General features: G+C 41.8%; 1 protein-coding gene across 1 annotated transcript in view; it reads right to left on the bottom strand.

Annotated features, from left to right (window-relative positions):
• Nucleotides 1-6,405: 6,405 nt before the first annotated feature.
• Nucleotides 6,406-25,602, bottom strand: part of INPP5D (inositol polyphosphate-5-phosphatase D) — a 58,318-nt gene continuing 39,121 nt past the window's right edge. The window contains exons 15-28 of the mRNA XM_081912434.1: nt 24,292-24,430; nt 22,198-22,306; nt 21,740-21,828; nt 21,472-21,553; nt 19,317-19,406; nt 19,082-19,195; nt 17,162-17,244; nt 14,368-14,455; nt 13,913-14,062; nt 11,424-11,520; nt 11,013-11,132; nt 10,309-10,560; nt 8,808-9,375; nt 6,406-7,499 (exon numbers count right to left, since the gene is read on the bottom strand). Coding sequence (XP_081768560.1) covers nt 7,497-7,499; nt 8,808-9,375; nt 10,309-10,560; nt 11,013-11,132; nt 11,424-11,520; nt 13,913-14,062; nt 14,368-14,455; nt 17,162-17,244; nt 19,082-19,195; nt 19,317-19,406; nt 21,472-21,553; nt 21,740-21,828; nt 22,198-22,306; nt 24,292-24,430 — 1,984 coding nt within the window. The 3' untranslated portion in view covers nt 6,406-7,496. The remainder of the gene's footprint in view (nt 7,500-8,807; nt 9,376-10,308; nt 10,561-11,012; nt 11,133-11,423; nt 11,521-13,912; nt 14,063-14,367; nt 14,456-17,161; nt 17,245-19,081; nt 19,196-19,316; nt 19,407-21,471; nt 21,554-21,739; nt 21,829-22,197; nt 22,307-24,291; nt 24,431-25,602) is intronic.

Genomic DNA, 25,602 nt, shown 5'->3' with positions numbered 1-25,602 from the left:
ACCGGTCTTGAAAGACCTACATTGGCTCCCCGTACGTTTCCGAGCCCCTTTCAAAGTGGTGCTGACCTTTAAAGCCCTAAACAGCCTCAATCCAGTGTACCTGAAGGAGCATGTCCACCCCCATCATTCTGCCCGGACACTGAGGTCCAGCGCCGAGGGCCTTCTGGCAGTTCCCTCACTACGAGAAGTGAAGTTACATGGAACCAGGCAGAGGGCCTTCTCGGTAGTGGCACCCACCCTGTGGAACACCCTCCCCACCAGATGCCAAAGGAAAAAACAACTACTAGACTTTTAGGAGACATCTGAAGGCAGCCCTGTTTAGGGAAGCTTTTAATATCTGAAGGACTATTGTATTTTAATATTTTGTTGGAAGCCGCCGAGAGTGGCTGGGGAAACCCAGCCAGATGGGTGGGGTATAAATAATAAATTGTTGTTTGGGTCTGGACAATAAATCTTGCTTGGTTGGAAAAATGACATACCCAACAGTGCTAATATGGCACTGGAATCAACACTACAGTAGTTCTGGGCAGATTTGGAGAGGGGGTAGAGTGCTGGAGGTGGAAAATTAAGCAAGGAAGCAACTCTGTAGCATCTTCCCCTTTGCATCCATTCCACTTCTGCATTTCACATTTTGGGCTGCAGCTGGATGAGTGTTTGCCGATTGCAGCATGAGTAACATAATTTCATTTTTTTTTTTTTAAATAGGTCCAAGAAATTACAGACCTGTCAGCCTTAACCCTAGGGCTAGTGCTAGGAGGGGAAATCTAGATAACTAAAAATAAAGCAATTTGAAGATTAGAAGTACAAATCCATAATTTATTTGCAACCAGAAATGAAGTGCTTTAGGAAAAATCTTAAAACCGAGGGCTTGCCTTACAATTAGACTTCAGGGCACCTGGACTCACCACCTTTAAGTCTGATCTTGTAAATTTTAACTGTACTCTGCTGATGACATGCCATGCCAATTAATGGACTGCAAATGTATTGCAAATTCTCTTTTTTAGCCAAGTTCCTTAGGTGTAAAGGTAGTCTCCGCCATTATGGAGATCTCATTTCACCAATGGATCTAATGGTAGGAGTGTAATGTAATGGTAGAAGTGTAATGACAGTGGTGTGCGTGTGCATGTTTCAAATTTATTTATTTAAATCAATGACTAGGACAAATATGTTCAGGCATGACAGAGTGCTCCATATGCTTGCTTTTAGATACAGTCTTTCTGTCAAAATTTAAGTGTTTTTTAACAACAGCTTTGAACTACACTTCCTTTTTATGTTAATTGTTGTGTGATTTTGATGATACTGAAGCTCTAGCATGCATGATATCCTTAATTGAGTTACTTGGGGCAAAACTGCTTTTGCTTGTTAGGAGCTGAAACAAAAATAAAAACAGAGAAAGAAAAGAACAATTGTAATTAAGCATAAATTCATGCATATCATTCTAAGCAAGGAGATAAATCTGTGTGGGTGAATGGCTTGTATTGTGTGAATGCTTTTATTGTCATTCTCACAGCTTTTGTTGTGCTGCTTATTGAATCCACCGTAGATGTGAATTGTAAATAAAGTTTGCAAGGAAAAGAAGTACAAATTAGCAATTATAGTGTGGATTAGTTTTGTGTCCTGGCCTATGTTGTACTATATTGACTATATGCTTCTGCAGTATTTGACACAGAGCAAGAATACACCTTAAATTGGGGTGGGGACAGTGCTTTCACAACAATATATTTTGAACAAATGTGGCATAAGATTTGTCTTTTAAATTATGTCAAGGTTTTCCACATGCCTAAGAAAACTCTTTGATGCTTTCATCAACTGAAGTAAGCAACCAAGAGGAAGTCTCTGAAAATTACTTATACGCTGAACTGTTATTATGAATAATTGCATAACTTCTTGAGAGAAACTTTAAATGGAGCTCTTTACTAACGGAGAAAAGGGCTTGCTATTAATGGAGAAAAAAAATACTTCAGCAATCAGCAGGAAACAGTGGCTCTACATGGCTTTTAATATAGCACATTATTAATATCTATCTTCATGTCCAAAATCTTTCTATAACATTTTCTCGTCTCATTTAGCAAAGGTCCCCTGCAATGTTAGTTAGAAGCTTCCTCCTTCCAACTCACCTGATTATTTCTGTTCAGCACAGTGTTCCTTAATTTTTCTGTAACTTGTCAGTTGTTTCTTATGGGGTGGGTTGTCAATTACTAGCTTCTAGACTTTCAAATCATTCATTGCAAAACACTACTAGTGATTAAAGCCCCTCCCTTCCACTTGCACTGTTTAAGTCTCACAGTAATAGCTGGTGACATGAATGCTTGGACTGGGCAACGACCAGTGGTGTAGCGTGGGGGGTGCAGGGGGGGCCGGCCACACTGGGTGCAACACCTGGGGTTAGGGTTAGGGGGGGCAAATCCACGGGTTAGGGGGCGCAAATTACTTGCCTTGCCCCGGGTGCTGACAACCCACGCTACGCCACTGGCAACGACACTTGCCAAGTATGGGAGAAAATGGGTTTTCCATCAGAAGAGTTTACCTCTTTCCCCATTAGGGATTCTGAAGAGCATGGAATTAGTAAAGTGAGATCCCGTCTCTTTTTGTCCTTATTTTTAAGTTCCATCTATGTATTTGTAACAGGATGGATAGAGATGCAGAAACGGATCTTCCTGCATGTATTGGATGAAAGGGTAACAATGTGGTAGATTTTTTCATTCTCTCATAGCCAGCAATTTCTTATTTTGAGAACTTCAAAAATTCTCACTAGGCCTGAGAGTGATCACGTGCCAGTCCAACAATAACAATTTTTTAATCACTTGGACTAATACCACCAGTGATAGTTCCTACAGATACAGCAGCAGTATGTGTGGTAGTGCAGATGGGCCACTGCTGCTGCCTGGCTTCTGATCACAATGTGTTGCTGGCCCTTAGCAGAGAGGAGGGACGAGACATGGGGCACTCGGTGCTGTGTGGCATGGCACAGCCCATTTGACTCTCTTGCTGTTATGTGTTAGCACAGCACCTCACTCCCTACACCTTGCCCCTCTGTCTCCAATAAGTGCCAACAATATGCCATATTCAGAAGCCAGCAGAGCAATGGTTTCCCCACCTACTTCACTGCATGGGATGCTACTGTAATTTGAGTCCAAGAAAGCAAACAATTGTGTTGAAATAGAAAAGTGGAAGAAGGAATAAACTAGCTTGCAATGTTCCCTGAGGATATTTTTCTTCGAGGACCATTTTTGACTTACCTGGAAATCGTTGACACAACAGCACAAGTAATTAGACTCTTCATGGTTATCTCTAAAGCTGCCTACCCAGTTAAACAAAATAACAAAAGTGTGCTGCTCAGAAATGCACTTTAGCTGGAGCGATAAGGAAACGGGGGCAAGACGATTCGCTAGAAAATGTCACCTATATACATGTGCACAGAGGGTATTAAAATTCATTGCAATCTACAAGGGATTTGATTTAAATCTTCTAAATTCAAAACATAGCCCCATGCTCTACAACTGCTTTGTCAAGTCTGGTATCTGATTTGGGGGACCTCTGGCACGCAGGGTCTCTGAAAAACTGAGTGGGAATGGATATCTCTTTGGAACTAAAGTCGTGAGATGGAAACTGGAGTTTACTTGAGTAGGTAGAACAGTAAGGAATTCCCACAAAATTCCGAACCTGAAGAAAACAATGTGCGAACTGTGGCATCTGTTGTCCTATAAAGGGTGCAGTTTTTATACTTTTGAACCCTATAGTTCAGATATGAATGATGCTTGAGTGTGTGCTGATCCACACAACTTACAGTGAAAATTGCGGCAGGCTCCTACAGCGATTGCAGTGGTGTCCTAGGAAGAGGTACCTGACTTATCTTTGGGACACTTCCTGCTTTTCCTGCCCTACATGCAGCACTCAGCCAGAAGTCTGGGCAAATAGATATCTAGATAGGACCTTGTTTAAGAAGACATATTCTACCTAGCTCCCCATCCTTGAGTTTTAGATATGGCTATAAAATCAGGCAGCTCACAGATAAAGCTGATGGCACAGCTCACATAGGAAATGGACCATTTAAATGTTTCAGATTGACTGGCAATCAAATCTGGGACCTGCATTCTTTAGGACTGACCTGAGAGTGACAGGTAAAAGCTGTGCGAGCGATCTCTGCTGTGGGGGAAAGCAATCATGCTTTTAAAATGTCATTGCATTCTACATGTTACAAACTGTAGCTGAAAACCTTCAAGCATCCCTGACAGCTGGATCTCCATGGAAATACGGCACACTGAAAGAACACAGCTATTTTAAGAACTGGGCTAAAGTTGGGAAGCGTATCTGTGGGAAACAAACTGCGTTAGAGCACTCACAGTAATTTAACAGGGAAATGGCTGGGATAAGTGGTGGGAGTGTGTGGCAAAAGCGGCGATATTTGATCCTGAGTCTCCTCTCAATCAGATATGACCTTTCTAGGCAAAAAGCAGCAGGAAAGAAAGAAAACTGATCGTCCTTAATATATATTTCAAGTGGCACTTTGAAAGATTCCTAATCGATCTGCCAGCTGGCTGTTTACCTTCTTCTTTTCAAAGCCAACAGTGTATTAGTAGGGCTATTTATAGATATAATGTTACTGGTACTGAGCCTTTGGTCCAAACTACACGTTTTGTGAGAGATCCATGGTTAATACCTTTCTCAGAAGAGCTGACTTTTGTGATCTGTGGGGTCTCTAAGATTCCCCATACCCCTCATTCCTCCAGAAACTACCTCCCCATAGCTCTACAGTTTATTTCCCCATGCTTTCCCCCAAGTTGTGTAAGCAAATGAAATAAATTTTACAGTAAATGAATATTGATCACCAGTGGGGGCGGTGTCAATTAGTTTAAAAGCCATTACTTAGGAGGCTTATGGAGATATGAAATAATGAGTGCTAACAAGAGGCTGCCATCTTTCGGTCTGAGGCACAAATGCTCTGCAGGGCTGAGAACTGATAGCACAGGTGACAGCAGGTTTGTTGAACCATGACGATATATAGCTAGCTGTGATCTTGATGCATTCAATTTATTTCGAAGTGGCATTCCATTTACCTACTTTCCTTTAATTTCAACACAAATTTTGATTTCCTCCAAATCAGCTAGAAGTGCTGTGCTGTCAAGGGGTTGGCTAGTCAATGTTGGTCCCACGAAAGATGGCATTCCTGTTTTCATTACACTCCCTCTGAAGGAGCAGATATGTAGCTTGGGGGTCCTTCTGTATCCATCACAGTTGCTTCAGTCGCTGAGTGCCTTCCCTTAATTTTGGCTGGTGGTCTAGCAATGCCTGAACAGTGATAGACTAATTTATGTTGTCTATGCTCTAGGTTAGTAAAGAAACGACCGTATTTTTCGCTCTATAAGACGCACCCAACCATAAGACGAACCTAGTTTTAGAGGAGAATAAGGAAAAAAATATTCTCTCCCTCTCTGCACAGCGCCCCTTCAGCGAAGCGGCAGAAGAAATGGAGCCCCTTCCATTTCTCCTCCCGCTTCGCTGAAGGAGTGCTGCGCAGGGAGGGAAAGCTGCGCAGCGCCTCTCCAGCGAAGCGAAGCCAGGAGAGCAAGAGGGATCAGTGCGCACCAACCATAAGACGCACACACATTTCCCCTTACTTTGTAGGAGGGGAAAAGTCTGTCTTATAGAGCGAAAAATACGGTAATTTTTATTATTCATAATTTTCATGCCAGTCATTTAATTCCTGGTGTTCACACTACATTTTCTGTTAATGTAATTTTTACATAGCCCATTAGGTAAGTTAACACACTCTCTGCATGGAGGAGAGGGAAGATCACTGCCTTTTCCTTTCCCTACCTTGGCCCTCAGATCCTCTCTACCAGTATGGGGGTGTGGCATTAGCTAGTACTGTGAGTCTGCCCCTCAAATGCTTTACCTAGAAATGTGGCTGTCCCACTTAACAAGGAAGACTGGCTACAGGGCTAGATCTGGGAGATCACCTGAATGATGTGGGATAAGAAAGAGGGACAGGAAACTGTCCTCCTGTGAATTTCATCACATTGCATGCCTTAGAATGCAAGCCAATCCATTTCACAAAAAATTGGAGAAGTGCTCCAGGGCTTCCAGCCACTGGCTTGCAGAAGCATGCTGCTTCCTACTGTAGAGGCATAGATAGCACAGCTATCATAGCCTTCGATAATCCGCTCCTCCATGCTTCTGTTCCATCATACAGAACCAGCTTTTCTCAAGTTCAGCCATGGAGACAAAACAATTCATTTGGATAGAACATGGCAAGCGTGCTTCCCAGCACCCAAATAATGCTACATCTGTATTTACTTACTTGATCATTCAGTATATTTTATATCCAACTTCTCTCCCAAGGCAGTGCACCTTGAGTACCCAGGTGGCAGCTGCAGACCCTTTATAATTATCAGCACATAAAGACAAATTATCATAATTTTTTATTTTAGCAACACATTTTAACAAAGTAGACATTAGAAACTGCACAATTTTATGACAAAGCTGTGCACGAGGGTCTGAGAGAGAGAAGTAAAAAGAAACTAAACATTATCGCTGACGTCATGTTCAATGAAGTCAGCATGTACCTAATGCCACTAAAACAACCAGGAAGACATTCTACTCTGCAGTAGGATTGACTTTAAAAAAAATGCTAGACTAACTTCTAGTGGTCATTTTAATTTGCTTCACATTTGTACTTAAAAATTATATTTTAAAAAACCTCCACAATTTTTCCTACTTACTATTAAAAAGCCCCACAAGGACAGATCAGATTGCTAAGGCTCTTCTGGTATTAATACCTAGGAATCTTTCTGTACCTAGTAAGGAGCCCCTTTATCCCAATCCATGCTACCCATCAAACTAATTGGAAGAAAAATTCGGTGGCAGCTTACTATTAATAGACCTGCAGTTTCAAAGGACACACATACTACCAGAAAATCCATACTCTTTCTGTCCTAATCCTGTGAAAAATACAAAGTTACTGCACTTTTGACAGCATTGTTTGTTCTTGTTTTTGCACTCCACTGAGGGGAGGAATGCCATGAAGCTCTGCCAATTTCAAGATGGTTCCTGCTGAGAAAGAATTGCCCTCATTCAGGTTTGAAATACAGTAATCTACAAGCTTGTGTATGCAGAGCACTTTTGGGATGTACCTAACTTGTGCTTTCCCCCTTTTCCCATCCTTAGTACCTTTTGTAACACAAATGTCCACAACTCCTTTGCTCTCAAAAGAATTACCAAAGCTGCAATGTAAAAAAATCTATTATTATTATTATTATTTTAACCATTACGGCATTTGCTGGTATCGGACATCTTCATGTATCTTGGTCTAAAGTAGTCTTGCATGATGTCTCAGGAGATGTGTACTGATAGATAGAGATTATCTCTTTCAAAAAATTAAAAAGAATTCCAGGGCTTTGTGAACCAGATCAGAGGATATAGACATGAACTCTCGGAAATGTCCATGCAGGTTCACTTCAGGACTCGTTTCAAGGTCTCATCTGTGAAGTTGTTGTTCACTGCAAAGACAAAAAGAACATCCACTCTTCAGCTTACCTACAGAATAATTATATAGCATTGACACTGCCCAAAGGCAAGGACCCTACATCTTAACCTAATTCTAAATGTTAAGCCAGGCCCTCCACCAAAACATTGTTTGCCTCAAGCAATATCTGCCTTGTAGATGACACTGGGAGCCATTGTTGGTGGATGCATTTTGCATTAAGCCCAAGTTACTGTTTGCTTTGCAAAAGCACTATCTGTATCTGCTCTGGTGATGCTCTTGTGTAACACCTCAGCAGGTATTTTATCTCTGTGCAAAGGGACCCTCAGATATAAGACTTTAGCTCCTAAAGTTTTAAGCAGCCAACAAATACTTAACAGTTGTCTCTGGTGTCATTGAGGCATACAGCTAAAAAGTATTCTCCTTTATCTTCTTCTCACTACCCCAAAGCTACCAGTGCAGTAGAAGACCTGAAATTGATTGGCTTGCAGTCAGGATCTTCTCTAAAATCAAGGAAAGGACCAACACCAGCACTTTAGCAGGGTGCATTATCTTGTCCCTAAACTCGCTGCCTGTTACTACTAACATGTTTTTCAAAATAAGTTTTAACCATTGTGTCTCCGGTTATCAGTCTAATATTTGCATTATTAGTTTATTCACAACCCAAAACCACTTTGTTCTTTGGTGGTAAATGAATTGGACTCTCATTTACCACCCAAAGGATTAAGTGGGTTTGGGTTTAGGGAACTGACTGCTTTTAATGAAAGGGCAGGTGTTACACTGTTTTTATTGTAATTATTGGTATGGTTTTAATAGGTTTTATATATGCATATACAGTAGTTTTACTTCTATCAACTTTTTTCATGATCCCTGTAAGCCGCCTTGAGTCCTGACACAGAAAAAAAGCGGGATAAATATATAATAATTATTATAAAGTAACTAAAAATGCAAACACTGTTGGTAAATGAGAGTCAAGCCTTTTGGTTCTGTGTGGCCTTACAGCAAAAGTAATCACCAAAGCACGGCAGCATCCTGCCCCAATTAAAATTTGGCCCCAAAACTTCAGCAGGCTGTTGAAGCACATTTGCAACAAATGGCAAGTCCCTTTCACTACAATGATACAACACTTCTAATAATTGCAATGCATCACACTGGCTTACAACAACAAAAAGCAAAGACAGTAGCTCAGTGGCAAAACACCTGCTTGTTACGCAAATAGCCGCAGGTTCAGCCCACAGCATCTTCATGTAGGGCTGGGAGAAATCTCTGCCTGAAGTGCACTGCATAGCAGCTGCCACTTCCTGCAGTCCTATTCTAAACGTACCGGCATCGTTGTCCGGCTTACAGGTCCATTGTCGTTTTGGTGCTTTCTGTGGTGTGGCAGTTCTGAGCTGTCTCGATAATCTTTCCCCTTGGTGTTCTGCATGTCAAGCACCACTTGACTCTTGGATGGCAGAGGTGGCTTGCCGTGTCCTACTTCAGACCTTGAGAATTTGACGGGTTTCTTCAGTGGTGGCACTAGGGGGTCTAAGTTGGAAGAGGGCTTCTGCTTGCCAAAAGTCTTTTCAGGCCCTGCAGTCTTTCCCTCGGTTTGGTTGGAATAGGTGTGACAACGAACTCTGGATGCAGGGACTGGGAAGGGTGGGGAGGATTGCTGTTTGTATGCCGATTTGCTACTGTCAGGCTCCGGTAACTTGGGGAAAGGGAAGCTCTGGTCAGGGATATTTGGGAGCTCTTTTCGAGACATCTTGGAGAATTCCTGCTCTCTCTTGGACGGCACTTTGTCCTTGGTTTTTGCAAAGTCATATAGTGGGTTATCAATCATCTCTGGTTTAGGGTACATGTCATCTGGTAGAAATGGCTCTATCATGCTTTTCCTCACCTCGGCATACCTGCAATGGGAAAGGAGTGGGGGAAATATCAAAGGGAAAGCAAGGACAGGTTAAACCAAAGAAATTACCGTATTTTTCGCTCTATAACACGCACCACGCACATAGTTTTTAGAGGAGGAAAACAAGGAAAAAAATATTCTAAACGAAATAGTGGTTATATGATTTTTGTGGTTCATGCTGTGGCCACAGACATGTGATCTGACAGTGAGTTTGGAGTGGCCCAATGCAAAAATCCTGAGGATCCATGTGGATCCATGCTTTGTAACCACAGAGGAGGGAAGGAAGGGGAACCATGGATCCTCTGCTCACGACTGCAGCAGATCCCCCCGCCACCTGCAGGCATTCGCTCCATAACACGCACAGACATTTCCCCTTACTTTCTAGGAGGAAAAAAGTGAGTGTTATGGTGCAAAAAATACGGTAAATGAGGCGGGGAAGTAATCAAAATGACTGTGATAAAATACATGAGAATAAAATGCTGGTGAAGACTGAACTTTATACAAAACAGTGGTATTAAAAACCTGTTCACCACCACGACAGTGCTCAGATTTTAAAAAGCGCCTTCAGCTGGGCTGGAAATGATTTATTGAAATTAGATGTACCAACTATGCACTTCAGAGAGGTTACTGTGTCTGCTTACTAGGAAGGTGGTGAAGCTGGTGGCACCTCACTTAATATTTTCTACTTTCTATGGTTCACGGGTGGGGAATCTGATGTTCTCGAAATGTTGGACTACAGCTTTTTTCAGCCGCAGCAAGCATAGCCAGTTGTCTGGATTCATAGGAACAACTGGAGTGTCATAAGTTCCCAATCGCTTTTAACACCTGGCACCTACAATCCAGTCAATCTCTCAGATGCTGATGAATCACTCTGTTAAAGAGCAGGTGAATGAGGAGGAATTAGAACATCTCTAGAGGGTGTGCAAAAACTCACACTTGATCCTTTCGATGAGTTGTAGACTGAGTGGGTGCTCTTGGAGATCCGGGGGACTGGGTGGAAGGCGTGGTGGGAGACTCTAGCCCCATCAGACAAGTACTGTCTTTGGATTGTAGGTCATAGTTCCATGCAGCAGGCAGTTGGTCTGGTGAAGGGATCTGCTTAAGCTGGCCTGTTGCAGGGAATTGTTGAGAGGCAGCTGCCATCCGTAAGTAGCCGGGATTATTGATATCTGTGGTCACTGTACTTCTGAGGAGAAAGAGTTGCGGAAGACAGAAAATCAGTCAGAATACAGAGTTAGAGAAGCGAAACCCAACCCTTAGCATAGAATATCAGTAGCTGGGAAGTGCAGCTGGGCATGTTGCGCTCATGTCCAGTTTATAAGCTTCTTACAAACATCTGGCTGGCCACTGTGAGAACAGGATGCTGGACTAGATGGGCCACTGGCCTGATCCAGTGTTCTTAATACAAAGTTAGAGAAGCAAGGTTTTTATCTAGAGCAGCTTTTCCCAACCTAGTGCTCTCCAGATGTTCTGAACTCAGCTCCCTATCAGCCCCAGCCACCACAGCCAATGGTCAGGGATGCTGGGAGCTGGGAGTCTAGCAATATTTGGAGGCTGCCTGCATTTCCAGGCTCTTCTTCTAGGCAGGAAGAATTCTTTAGTGAATACAGCAAAGCACACTAAGGTAAAAATCACTACCGCAAAGGATCAGTCTTGCTCGGTTCATCTAGAGAAGTTGTCGCCGTTCCTCGATAGCGGGCAATAGCTGCTGCTTCTTTGGCCATTATGTGAGTGGATTTTCTGCTGGAACAAGGCTCCCTTTCAGGGGAAGACAGTGCGTTAGTAGGTTCCATAATCTGATAATTTTCAAACATAATGGCAGCATTTTCTCCATGCAGCCATTTCTCACATCTGTTACTTTATTTGGAGATAGTTTTCAATGCTCTTATTATATTCTCTTGGTGTGCTGGGGAATAATACATGTAAACAACTTTCTTGTTTATTCTGCAATGCACACAAGCTCTGACAGATCCATATCTGCCTGAGGGCACGTCACCAGCCAACACGTCAGTCATCTTTGCACACATAAATTAACTGCCTTTACCCTACCTATTCACCGGCTCCCACTCTTTGGCATAGTCTACACAGCTTGAGACCCTCACTGGTTTCTGGCCAGCAGCCTCATCCCGTTCAATCTTCACGAAGTCTAGAGGAAAGAGACAAAAGAAATACAACTGTGCTTAGGGCTGCAGTACAAGTTTGTAACATTTAGGTTCTAAATCCCTGAGATGCAGTCTCCAACTAAACAGTTCCACAAGCACAAGGAATTTTTGCCATGCAATGGAACTTCCTCAGCCTCTCCTCCCCCGGTGTGACTCCTAAAACTGTCCCAGGGGTCCCAACAGGCGGGATTCAAGACCAGGCCCATCTGCCTCATTCTCTAGTAGAATTTGGGTGGTTAGCTGAATTCATCTCCCCTCACTGCCTACATAGGCCTGAGAGGGTCTCTGTACTTGTTAAGAGTTACATAAATGGGAAAAAAATAAAAATCCATTCATCCTAGTGTAACATGGGGGTGGGGTGGGCAGTGCCATTCTCTTGGCAGTACCAGGGCAAAGATGAAGCAATGTAGTGAAGGGGGCAGGTGAGCTCCAGGGCTGGCACTGCAAATAATAATAATAATATAATAATAAAATTTTATTTATAGAAACCGAAACCCAGTTCCTCAGTCCTCACCACCACCTCTCCTTGCTCCATCTCTGTCATGATGAGCACATTGCTGCCAGGAAAACATCACTGCCTCCACTACCCCTCACAAGCTACCGTAACATTGTGAGAACCACAACTAGTGAAATGGCCCTATGCTGGAGCCACTGGCACTACTGGGACAGGAACAGCTGCACCTTGGAAAAAGTCCCCCTCCAAGTATCTCTTGAAGGTACAGATTGAATATTCAAAAAGGTTTGATATCTGCAGGTCTTTCCAAGCACTATAAGGCATTTCTTTTTCTCAAGAAGAAACAAAGCATAGCTACTTCTCTTCCATGAATGATATTTGATATCAATGCTTTTCTATCAGGATTTTAATTCTATTTCGATTACGTTTGACATCTGGATCAACAATGCCAAAGACCACTAATGTTTTCAAAAAGACAACAGCTATCTCTGCATTTTAGAGCCAGTTTGGTACCCATTTTTCAAGGTATCTGATGAAAAGGAGAGGGAGGGAGAGAGAGAGACCTGCTCCCAGAGCCTGATCAGCATTCACATTTAATTTTTAAAAAATTAAATACTGCACCCTGGATTGTGACTGGCACCACAGCACATGGGAAAGTTGAAACCTTCCCACCCAGCCAAATTATCAGTAAAAATCACACACAGCTCCTTGCACTTGCAGCAATTAGTACTGGAGGTAGGGGAACATAGAAAAAAAAATCTTTTCAAATGCTTATTACCAGAAACATTCTTCAGGATTTTCACAGTGGTTACGGCTCTTCTCTTTCACACACTGATATTCCCATTACAAGGAGATTATCTCCATATCTCCCTTCAAATATCAAAATGTCTAAAGGGCATTGTGGGTTTTCCTCCTCATTCTAATTGCTGTGCATGGGTGTGTGTTATTTTTTACCAATATAGGTGCTGGGGAGGGAAAATTTAAGCCACCCTCCCCTGTGATGCTGATGACAACCCCCCTGTCCACCCCCCCAGCACATGCCTGTTATTAAATTTTTAAAAGCCTATGACATGGCTGCTAATCACATCATTCATATAATACAGAGCGAAAATAAAGCAGAAGCATGTGAAATCTATATTGCTGACCGTCAGGTAGAGGGCTCCCTCTCGCTGTTCATTTGGTTAGAAGCAGGACAGAAGAGCCATAACTTTATTCCGTAGATCTCCTGTATATTTGTTTATACCTCAGTGTGGGGGCGGGAATTACTTTTCAACCCCAAAAGCCACAGTGGTTTGTTTTTTTTAATGCTTAAACACTCCATTATCAGAGTCAATCTTCAGGTTCTTCACAATAAGGCTTCTTCACACACTGATACTCTCCTTACAAGGAGAATACCTTCACACAGGAAAACATCTCTTCTTTTATATATATATATATCAAAATATATAAAGGGCAACATGAGATTCTCCCCTGCCATGTATAAGCGATTTTAGCAGACAAAGACTCATGCTACCCGTCACATATTTTCTGCTTATGGATGTAACACACAAACAATGGATTGCCATTTTGTGAATGAACCTTGGATTCATGGCCTCCCTAATCCCTGAGAAGAAGATCAGAAGTATTCACTTCATTATTTTTTTTTACTAACTGTTGCTTTGCATTATGTCTGAACCCAGAAAAATTGTGGTTAGGCTTATCTATGGATTACCAAAGCAAGTCAACTTCAAGCTGTGGTTTATGAAGCTGGTTTACTTTAATAAAACCTTAGTTAAGATTAGCCACTGTTTAGGGTTTGCGCATAACACTAAACTATGGTTAATTGAAAATGAAGTGAAAACTGATCTTCTTGCAGACAGGCTGAAACAGGAGAGGGGGGGAGAGCCCATGAGCCCATTGTTTGTTCATGTAAATTGCCTTACCATATAGTTTTTCTCTCTGTTTCCCTTCAGATGTTTGCAGCTTGAATTCGCCTTGGAAGATGCCTGTCTTTTCCCCATGATGTGTTAGCATAGTTTGGATTGGGACTTGGGATTCTGTAGCTCCACTTCGAAGGGCAATGCAGCCTTCACCTAGAGAAAGACAAGGGAACAGATAATGCCAGAAGGACAGGTTTGCACAGGCAACTTGTCGGAGGGAGACTGGATAAATCCATAGCGATTATGTTCCTCCTTTAAAGAACCACAGTCCTCAGCAATACTTAAAATTACATTTTAAAAAGATATGCTGTTGTAAAATGTTGCTATCGTAGAAAAGAGATCCTAGAAACCTAGAAATTCATACATGCATTTTCTCCCACACATTGAACAACTTTGTGGGGAGGGGGAAATGTAAGGAGAGGTTGACTCATGTATAAGCTTTAGAGGCAAAGTCTTACCATAGGATTCATCACTATCTGATGATTTAATGCTGATCAGAATGTGCTGGTCTAGCAGGTACTCTGGATCTGAAATAATTGGAGTCAGCTGCAAGAGAAAGCTCAGAAAGGTCAGTAATACCAGAGCGGGGAATGTACCGTATATACAATATCTATGCCAGAAAGTAGCACATTTCCCTTACAAATGCAATTGTGTTAAAGTTAGCCTCTGTAGTCAGTCAAAGCTTATGCCATCAAAGCTCAGAGTACTACAGGACTCCTTGCTATGGTTTTCGTTACCCTTTTGGAAATTGCAATTAAGGTTGCTATCCTACTTGCGCTTTCATAGGAGTGAGTCCTATTGTGATCAGGGGATTTACTCTCAAGAAACAATGTTTAGGATCTCAGCCTAAGGGTAATATCAGAGCTGCTTTTGAATTCCAGTGTTACAATTTTTTACTTGCTGAACAAAAATTACAATGACTGAAGGACCTACATTGTAGCCAGTCCTGGATCTCCGATTACTACATTTAGATAACATACAAGTTTTCCGATACGTTCATACGTTGCATTTTAGGTGTACATGCTTATAAATGTACACCTAAAAATATGGGATGTGAAGCAGCCCTCAGAGAAAGGAATGGTGGAAATCCTGTAAGTGGAAAAGAGACAAAGCTGGAAGTCCCCAGTCTGAGCCTTGCCTCTGTGAGATGAACTCACAAGGTAGTCCTAGGTAGAGATGTCAGGAAATGTGAAGTTCTTGGAGGGTTGTTGAAAACACCTGTACACCTATAAGACAATCTTATTCCCTGTAGAGGGCATTCTGCAGATACCATCATATCGGGAAGACTGTTTCACACCATGTTGGAATCAGGCCTTTAGTGTGGCATTACCTTCCCTTTGGAACTCCTTCCCACTTGATAGCAGAAAGGTGTCTTCTCTATTGTCTTTTCAGCATCTGCTGAAGACGTTCCTTCTAAACAAGGACAAGCCTTCTAAAATATTTATTCCAATTGATTTCTCTTGGATTTGAGTAGCTTTTATGTATGTGCTGCTATTGTTTCAAACTGCTTTTATTTTTATATTTGTTTTTAACTGATTTTATATGTGCAGTTCTTTTAGCTATTTTTATCTATGCATGCTGTGTAACCCTAATCTTCATAGGAAGTAATTTAATAATAAAAAATAAAAATAATAAAATAACAATTAACTAAGTTATGTGACGTGCTTTGGACATTAAAACACACTATATAAATGCCAAGCAAATGTATTAGTGTATCTCTGTCTGCCTTCTAAGAAACCACTGGTCCGATTCTTTCTGACATTAATGACTTAGGATGATTTGCTTGTGCACTTTTGATATCACAACTCTAAAGCAATTATAAGTTAAAATATAACATTTTCAATGAGACACAGTTAACGCTGTGATAAAAGAATGTTAGAATTTCCCTGATGATATTACAACACACGTATTAGCAAAGGTGGAAACAAATATTCCATTTGACCAACAATGGTTTTCAAGGAAGAAATCCCTGTTATTTGAAGCCGCATCATATAATCTCTTTCATCTTGTAGCTGCTTTAATATATTCTTCAGGTTTTTAGAACATCTGGTTACAAATATCTGAAAGTGATGCCCAACTCCAGTTTCTGAACTGAAAATCTGTGAAGGTGAGACCATGTATGGCCATCATACATGAAAAATACATCATACACTGGGTGTCATCATCATAACATCCTGTTAAAGTAGAAGGGAGAATCAGCCATCAGGTCTTGTCCCTTCTTATGCTTGTTATGTAGGAGTCTGGAATGTAACACACCACAAACGGCTAACTGGGGCTACTAGATTTCTCTTGGCAGCCCTTAGCTGCAAGTCCTTTTAAGGATACCAGTTGGAATGTCATTTCAACATGTTCTTCCAAACTATTTAATTACCCATATGTTCATTTAGTATAAGTATTTGGAGCAGGGCTCCTAAGAAAGCATTCTATAGCCTATCTAGAAGAGAGAGAGAAATTCAAAAATTGGGAGATCTGAACTTTTGATTATGTGGAATCGTGAAACCTTAGTGTTAGAATGGATCTGCACTGTGGGTTGTTGAAGAAGATCTAGAAGTTTTTCTCCCTAGTAGGACTCCTGTTTTGGGGGAACTGCATTTTCACAGCAGTCAAATCTCAAAATGTTGGTGCAAGGAAAATGCAACTTTCACCCCAACCTTGTCATCCCAACACTTAGACGCACTGGGATGTGCTCATCAAGAGTGACTTGTGACATAATAATATCTCTCCCACATGATTTCATGATTATGTGTTAATTTTATTTATGTAACTTTATTGTGTACCTTGTTGTACCTTTTATTTCAGTATACCCTCCATCTGGCCCTGCAATCTTAAAATGCTTCCCTGCTTTAGCACTCAAGCAATGGGGAGAGTGCTTGCTGAACTAACAAAAGTGGTGGTATATACTCAGCAAAACGACCTTGTAATTTTGAGGATTTCCCCCCTAATTATTTTTTAAACTTCCTGTGCACCTCCTCCTCTGTTGCTGAATGTTAAAAAAGAATTTGGTCAATTCCACTTCCCTGCTGTTCAGCAGCAGGGAAGTGAAACTGACACAAACATTTCTGTGCAGCAAGATGATTCCCTTGTCTGTCTATTGAGTACTGGATGTAGCACAATCAGAGAAACGTGGAAGGATTGTACAAGCAACAATGGTGACCGAGGATGAACTTTGCACAATCTTTTGTGCTTTTATATAAACTGCAGCAAAGCTACAGATGGAAGACATTTGTTAAAATAAGCATGAAACAAGGCTACCTTAGGAAGGGCTTCAACAAACTTCACCACTAGTTCGCCTTCATTTCCTTCCTCATTTTCTCCCTCCTGGCTCTTTACAAAGCCTGCAAAAGTGTGAGAAAAGAAAAATCATTTGTCAGCTGAGAAATGCACAACAAGCACACACATTTGCAAAACTAAAATTAAAAAAGCTTGGCAGCAAATGGAAACTGCTAATTATTCTGCTTTCTGGACACAAAAATGGGAAGCATTTGTGTGTACAAGAATCTGATTCTGTCAGAATGTTTGCAAAGTCCATTTATTGAGTCCACTGAATGACCTTACTATCTTGTCTTTTTATTATTTCCTTTCATTTAAGAAAGGTGTTAGAAGTCTCAGTGCATGCGTGGACAAGAGGATAAGGAGAACATAACAGCTCTTCCTACGCCACTCAAGATAGCACATTTTTGAAATTCTAATTTAAGATTCCTAACACATGGTTTCCATAGAAATGTATGCAAATCTCTGTATATTCCCCCCAATTTTGTGTGTGTGGAGCTGGATTAATCGATCTCTGTGCCATGTGAATAAGAGTACAGCAGAGGCATGCTATTTTTCTTTGCAGAGGAAAGAATGGTCAACAGACTTTGGGCATGTACTCTCTCACTGCATAAATGGCTCAGATTCAGGAATTCATACAATTTCCAGCATTGATGTACAGTTCTGCTTACAAAACAAACAAAATGATTGTCTCCCAAGGCATCAACTGTTTTTATTGGCTGCAATTCACAAGGCGATTAAGCTGCAGCATTCCAATTTAAGTTCTGATAAAATATAAGGCAATTCTCCCAGTCTTGGGAGAATCCATTTACATGGCTACCCCTAATATTTTTCTGCCCAAGTTGCTCTGCGGTTGTGACAAAGGAGGCTCTGAATTGCTTGTCATGAAGATAGAAAACTGATTTTGCATGCCACTGCAAGCCTTCCAATATAAGGGAGAGAGGTTTTGTGCAAAGACTATGCAATCTGGAGACAAGAAAAGCAAAAAATGATCTCTCTCATACACACACACACACACACACACACACACACGAGAGAGAGAGAGAGAGAGAGAGAGAGAGAGAGAGAGAGAGAGCAAGTTCATTCTCCTACAGTGAATATAGTCATTCCACCAAATGCTGTGTACTACTATTGTACAATACAGAATTAGGTTTAGGACTAGAAATGACATCTGTTGACTGCACTATGCTACCTTGAATGGGTTCAATAACTTGGTATATGTCCAATATAACATAGCAATGATGGACTACATCCACATCACATTTTCTTCCAAGCTCAGACCAGCATGTATAGTATTTCCCCCTCTCTTCTTAACCCTCACAATAACTGTGTGTTAAGTTCCAGAGCATGGTCTGAAGGTGCAAGATGCAGCAACCTTGTTGAAGCTAAGTAGGTCTGGTGAGTTCCAGAATGGGAAGCAACCCTCTGAGAGCACTATATATATCACCTTCTATGGTATAACATAAATTAAAATACATGATTTATGGAGAAATATAGGGATTTGCCATGCAGCAGCAGCAGACTAAATTGCAAGGTCTGTGGCTAGTCTCAGTTGCCTGGCTGGCTTGTGCCCTTTGGATAATAGAACTGTAGGGCTTTTTTAAAAGGTATACTACATGTATGAAACTTAAGTGATAATAAGGGAAACAGCCCTGATGATGAAATTTCAAGGGAAAGCAACAAATAAAAATTGGCAAAATACAGCAATTAACACCAAAGAGTTACTACAACAAAGAATGAAGTATTTCAAAAGACAAAGTGGATATATTCTGATTCTTTCTCTCTCTCTCCCCACTTTTGAGTTTGTCAATAGCCCCCCTTCTGCAATATTGTCCCTTCTTGATAACCTAAACATCATTAGAGCTTCTGTATAATAAAGACAAAAGGTGGAAGAAACAGTACTTTCTAGGCAGCTGGAGTAGAACTCAATGTAGAATTTTGTCTGAGACTTCGTCTTAAGGGTGGCACTGCAGCGCAGGAACTCAATCTGTCCCAGGGAGTCTGTGTACTTATCATCTGGAGAAAGGAGGACACTTGTTCAGGTTAAAGATAATAGTTTTAAAGCAATGAATGAGATTGTTTTCTACTACATCTTTCTTTATTAAGGGCAGGGAAAGCTTGCATTGCATTTGCTTACCATTCTTTGAGACAAACTGAGAGGTGACAGCAACCTCAAACGTAGCAAAGACAGGACTGTGATCACTTGTCATGATGTCACTGGTGCATCCTAAGAGGAAAGTCAGATTCTAAGCACCTGTTTGTCTTGACCTCCCAAGGATGGAATAATGCAATTGTCTGTCCTATACTCAGAGTTATCTATGGAAACAATAAGCCCCATCTCTCCAAGGGGGTTGTGTACTAGATGGATCAGTCCATCTAGATGGATCAGTCCATCTAGTACACAAAAGTTTTCTGACACAGGCTTTGGACATGGTTACTTGAAACACCACATGTTCCTGAACAAATCAGTCCAGGTGAACCTTGGGGACCTTCTTCAGATTTCACCCCTCTCTGAAATAAGATAGGTGGTGGCGGCCAATTGCGGGGCCTTCTCTGTTTTGGCACTACACATTTGGAATCCCTTCCCTAGAGAGCTTTATCTTATACCCGTTTTAATTTTCCTGTCATCACCAGGTCAAAATGACCTCAGATTGAGTACCGTATTTTTTGCACCATAACACTCACCTTTTTCCTCCTAGAAAGTAAGGGGAAATGTCTGTGCGTGTTATGGAGGGAATGCCTACGGGTGGCAGGGGGGAACTGCTGCAGTCGTAAGCAGAGGATCCATGGTTCCCCTTCCTTCCCTCCTCCATGGCTCGCTTTGAAACAGCAAAGTGGGAGAAGAGCCGCTGAGTGGGGAGGAGAGAGGGACAGAGAGCCTGCTTCTTTAAAGGAGCAAAGCGGGAGAGGAGCCGCTTACACAAGTGTAAGCAGCTCCTGTCCGGTTGGTTCCTTTAAAGCAAGCAGGCTCTCTGTCTCTCTCTCCTACCCACTCAGCTCGCTAAATAGCACCAAAGTTTTTCAGCTCTCTAAGCCGGGGATGAGCGGGGAGGAGGGAGAAAAGCAGAGCCTGCTTGCTTTAAAGGAGCAAAGCGGGAGAGGAGAGGAGCCTTCTCCCCTTATACCCCTCTTCTTCATTATTAGCAGCATCCTTCTCCACCCACCCCACGCGTGTTCCTTCTCCCCATAAACCCCTCTTCTGCATTATTAGCAGCATCCTTCTCCACACACCCCACACGTGCTCCTTGTCCCTTGAGTGCTTTTCCTTCCCTCCCCACTTAAAACGTGGTTACAAAGCATGGATCCACATGGATCCTCAGGATTTTTGCATTGGGCTACTCCAAACTAACTGTCAGATCACATGTCTGTGGCCACAGCATGAACCACAAAAATCATACATCCACTGTTTCATTTAGAATATTTTTCTTCTTCTTTTCCTCCTCTAAAAACTACGCGCGTGTTATGGTCGGGTGCGTGTTATAGAGCAAAAAATATGGTATTTGCTGTAGAACTATAGTTTTACAGCATTTCATGTTATAGTTTGCTATATATCATGATTTTGATAAAATATTTCCTGTGATTTTATTTTATGTGTGTCGTTTTGGTAAGACTCTGACAGCATTTGCCGAAGAGCTGCTTATAAGCATTTGATTGGGAACACATTAAAAATACATTTAAAAGACAAACAAACCCAGAGGCCAGAACTGGGAACCAGGATTAAGACACACTAAACCACCAGCAAAAACAAAAAAAAAATTCCTTCCAGTAGCACCTTAAAGACCAAGTTAGTTCTTGGTATGAGCTTTCGTGTGCATGCACACTTCTTCAGATACCGAAGAAGTGTGCATGCACACGAAAGCTCATACCAAGAACTAACTTAGTTGATCTTTAAGGTGCTACTGGAAGGAATTTTTTTTGTTTTGACTATGGCAGACCAACACGGCTACCTATCTGTAACTTAAACCACCAGCAGCCCTCTAATGCTACACAGCTTTTGACTCAGGGAAAATGGGCTATTCTACAGGTTACTGGCGGTAGTGAGGTTCTTCCTGCTTAGTGACAGCGGCCTAAGAAGGTGTTCTAACATCTGCAAGGTGCATTCCCAGTTATCACACAGCCTATTCTCTCCCCACTACACATCCAAGTTTTAGGAGCAAGCATTCCAAGCCAGAAACGACAGGGTGCATCCGTTGCTGAGAACTTGGCAGCGAAAGGCAATGCTACAGATTCAGCTCTGAATCATTTCCGTTTAAACCAGCTTTGCTGCTATTCCCAATCTGTTCTCTACCCACCATAAGATTGACACACCACATGCACCAGGGGATATGATTTCCAGAGCACTCGATCACACCAGGATGGCAAATTGTATTTCACCTGCAAACAAAAGGAGAATCAATATCGAAAACACATCACTCCACAAGAAGGAAAGCTCTGGTGCCAAAAAGCCAGCAGCTTGTTCCCAATTAGAGTTCTTTCACGGTGCTCCTCTATAGAAAGAGGAGCAGTTCTGGCAACAGACACCATTTGAAACATCGTAATATGCTGGAAGATATGGCATACCCCTGTTGCTTTCTGCTTGGTGTAGACATAATGCTCCCGGGTGTTCCTTTCAAAGCGATAGGTTGGGGCAAATGTTATTTCTTCCTCTTCTGAAAGAGACAGATAGCTAGTTATTGTTTTAACCAAAACCTGGGTACACATGTCAAAGCACATCATGCAGGTTACTTCAAATCAATGTATGGGACAACTCCTAGAACACAGTTAGCTGTTAGTATAAATGGTCTCTCATGATATGGATCGGGCAGTTTTCTTAACGCAAATAAATCAATTGCATTGCAAAGAAAAAAAAGGATTGTCACAAAGAAAACATTTACCACATGTGTCAGTTTCTATACAGAGCAATTTAAAGCAGGTAATCACTCTCTCTACTGAGATTACTCTCTCAGTGATTACCCCTTTAGAAGGGTATTTTTCAATGGCAGAGTAAAAAAGGGCAAAGGAATAGAAGCAGAACTTACCAAACTGCAGAAACACCTTTTGATCCCTCTTTTCAATGAGAAGCTGGTCGTAAGGCAGTAGCTCTGTGTACTGCATCTGTTTGATCTTATGGACGATATTGTCTGCTTCCTGATAACAAGGAAATGTCATAATGGCAGATGTACCACTCTCTTTTCTTAAAAAAAACAAAAAAACCTTCCTGGTTAATAAATAGCACACTAGCATCTGAGGCCACAAAAATCTGTTACTGAGGCCCAACTACATCTGATACGCAACTGGATCTCCTGACACTTTGATTCTCAAAACTGGTTGATAGCAGCGGTACATTTTCCAATCCAATTTACGTACATTTTTCAAAGTTGCTGCAAGGGCTAAGAGCAACTTGGAACAGGAGTGATTTAGATCAGGAAAATGACATGAGGAAAAGAGGAATTTTTTTTTTTTAAAAAGGATTTTCAAAAGCCACCCCAAAGTGTTCCTGCTCTGATTCCATTTGAAGCTTCCTGTAGCAAGTTTTAAATAACAAACTAAGAACCTATCAGTTGTTATCTGCATTTTGTGTAGTTCCTATCCTTAGTTGCAAATGCACCATCAAAAATGTTATCACCCTGGAATAGAGTTCAATGGGGCTTTATGCCCAGGAAAGTGGATATAGGATTTCAGCCCTCAGGTGTTTAGTTTACTAGGACCAAAATGTATTTGCTATACTGATCTCTTGATTACACTGCACCCAGGATCAGCACCCATCACGCCTCTCGTAACACCCCTAACCATCCCTTGGTGCTTTCCCACATATCCCTAACAGTCTTCTTCCGGCTTTTTCTTCCTGCTTGGTTACTCAGCAGCTGCAAATAGCCATGCTTTCCTTTAGGCTCCATGATACTTGCTTGCTTCAACTTCAGTAGCAACCACATATCCAGAGAAAACACAAGTCTGATTATTGGAAGAACAGGTTTCACCCAAGCTCAAGGGGGTGGTGTATGTGTGAGCAAAATGTATGGAGAATGATTCTAACGTAGGTTCATCACTAAAATCATGAATGTCTGCATGAACCCTAAGAGTGTGACCTAATTCAAATCTCATCCCACCCAAAAACTCATTAGGTGACAGGGATTCTCTCAGTTTCAGACCTTTGCTTGCTATATGAGGATGGTGTTATATGTTGGGGGAACCTTGCTAAACCCCAGAAATTAATAAATTGATTATTTGGAGTATTGAAGGGAAGATTGCAGGCCAGTGGAAAAATACAAGCAGTGCCTCACCTGGGATAGAGGCATTAGCCCTACGAAAGGTGTTGATGGCCCATCTAAGAGGAATCTTGGGCCTGGGCAGACAAAGATTTGCCAAGGTGATGTTGTGTGGGTGTGAGGTGACAGGAAAAGAGTGTCTTTAGCAAGGTGTGCTGGGAAGAAGGAAGAGAACAGAGAGAGAGGTCCATCTTGGGCAGGCAGAGAGAGAGAGAGAGAGAGAGAGAGAGAGAGAGAGAGAGAGAGAGAGAGAGATATGCCTTTGACTCCAGCACTGAACTGCTATGGGGAACAAGCCCCTCTTGAGATGGCCAAGCTGTAAGATGGGAACTCCCTCCATGCAGAGTGAAGGTGTAAACATATGAATAAACCACATTTCTTAAAAGTTACGACCATCTCCGCCACGTCTTCAATCCTCCAAAGGAGGGTGGGTTCTGGGTGAGTGCCTGGAACCCCCTGGAATTTTCCTACTGCTCAGCAGAGAGTGGAAGTAGTGCCCAACTTTTGTAACTATATAATAACAGAAGTCTACTTTGCAATGTTATTGTAAGGATAGCCTGGTTAATGTATGTAGAATGCTCCACTCACTCACAAGAGTTCTGCATATATGCAAAGTACTATTAGCTAGTAGCAGAGTGCTGGACTAGGACTTGGGAAACTAGGGTTCAAATCCCCACTCAGCCATGAAGCTTACTGGGGGACCTTAGGCCAGTCACTCTCTCTCTCAGCCTAACCTACTTCAGAGGTTTGCTGTGAGGATAAAACTAGGAGGACAAGGACTATGTACACCACCTCGAGCTCATTGCAGGAAATGTGGGATAGAAATGTAATAATAAAATGCAATAATAAATAAACGGGCTCTCTAACCGCTGTGGGCAACTCTAGGCGATAGTTCAGGTCTCCCAGCCAAAAGAGATGAGTAAACCGGTGGGTGATGTTAAATGGACTCAACTTCTTGTCTCCCAGTGACAGAAACCGCAGAATACTTGTGTAGTTCTGGTTCCGCCTATTAAAACACAAGAGCAACATTTGGTATACCATTTTATTATATGGCCTCTCACCAGCAGCATTATCAGCAGAGACAGTTGGCTCAAGACAACAGTGGACTAGATAAGCCCATGAATCTTTCCCTGTCTTGGCTCTGGCTAAAGCCTCAGCTTCCCAAAGGCAATATACAGCCAGACAATCTGTTCAGTATAGCTATAGGAGTAACTTGTCTCTGTGCATTATTATGGAACTATCTGATCCAACTAACTGATCCACTAGCTTGGCATTGTACACATTTAAATGGAAGAAGTAGCTGCTTGGTTGCCAGAAGAAAAGGTTTATGGGTTCTGTTTTTCTGTTTCCTACTTATAGTTAACCGACTGGTGAAACTGGTCTAAACTTGAAGGGTCAGCAGCTTGTGGTATAGTCCGTTTCCTCTAAAGGAAAGCTTTTTTTAAAAAAAAAATGGCATTCACTGTGGAAAAAAGAGAAAGCACATTTAAATGCATTGAATAAAAAGTGAGATGAGAGCTATTTAAATGCCAGGGAGAGAATGGAACCTTGTGCTATTTTTGCAGTATTTTAAAAGGGGCATCTTTAAGTGGATATATACACACACATTTCACTGTAGGACACACAAAAATTAAGAAAAATCTTTGGAAATAGCACTGTGTGTATATGTATGTGCAGTCATACCTTGGATCCCAAACGCCTTGGTAGTTGGACGTTTTGGCTCCTGAATGCCGCAAACCCAAAAGTGAGCGTTCTGATTTGCGAACATTCTTTGGAACCTGAATGTCCGACGGGGCTTCCTGCAGCCAATCAGAAGCCGCGCTTTGGTTTCCGAACGTTTTGGAAGTTGGACTTCTGGAACAGATTCCATTCAACTTCCAAGTTATGACTGTATGTGCACATTTGCCATCAGTAGCACTATACAACAGCTGCCTTAAACATCTGCATACAATGCATTGCAATAGTGCTAGCTGCATTTCTGAGAGCTTCTTGTATTTGCCTCCTGCTGGCTTCCAGGTATACCTTGATTTAAACTGATTGACCAGAGAATATGGTACAATGCAAAAAGAAATGCGTATAGGAGCAATTCAACATTATTGCTTCCAAATCTCTGAAAAGTTGTTGCCTCTACACAACCAAAAGGGCTCTGGGAATAAGATCCTCCATTCAAATGCCCTA

Source organism: Podarcis melisellensis (assembly GCF_964234715.1).
Source record: "Podarcis melisellensis genome assembly, chromosome: 5".
Classification (NCBI taxonomy): Eukaryota; Metazoa; Chordata; class Lepidosauria; order Squamata; family Lacertidae; genus Podarcis; species Podarcis melisellensis.
The sequence above is the reverse complement of the archived record's forward strand: the minus strand, read 5'-3'. Positions and strand labels throughout refer to the sequence as shown.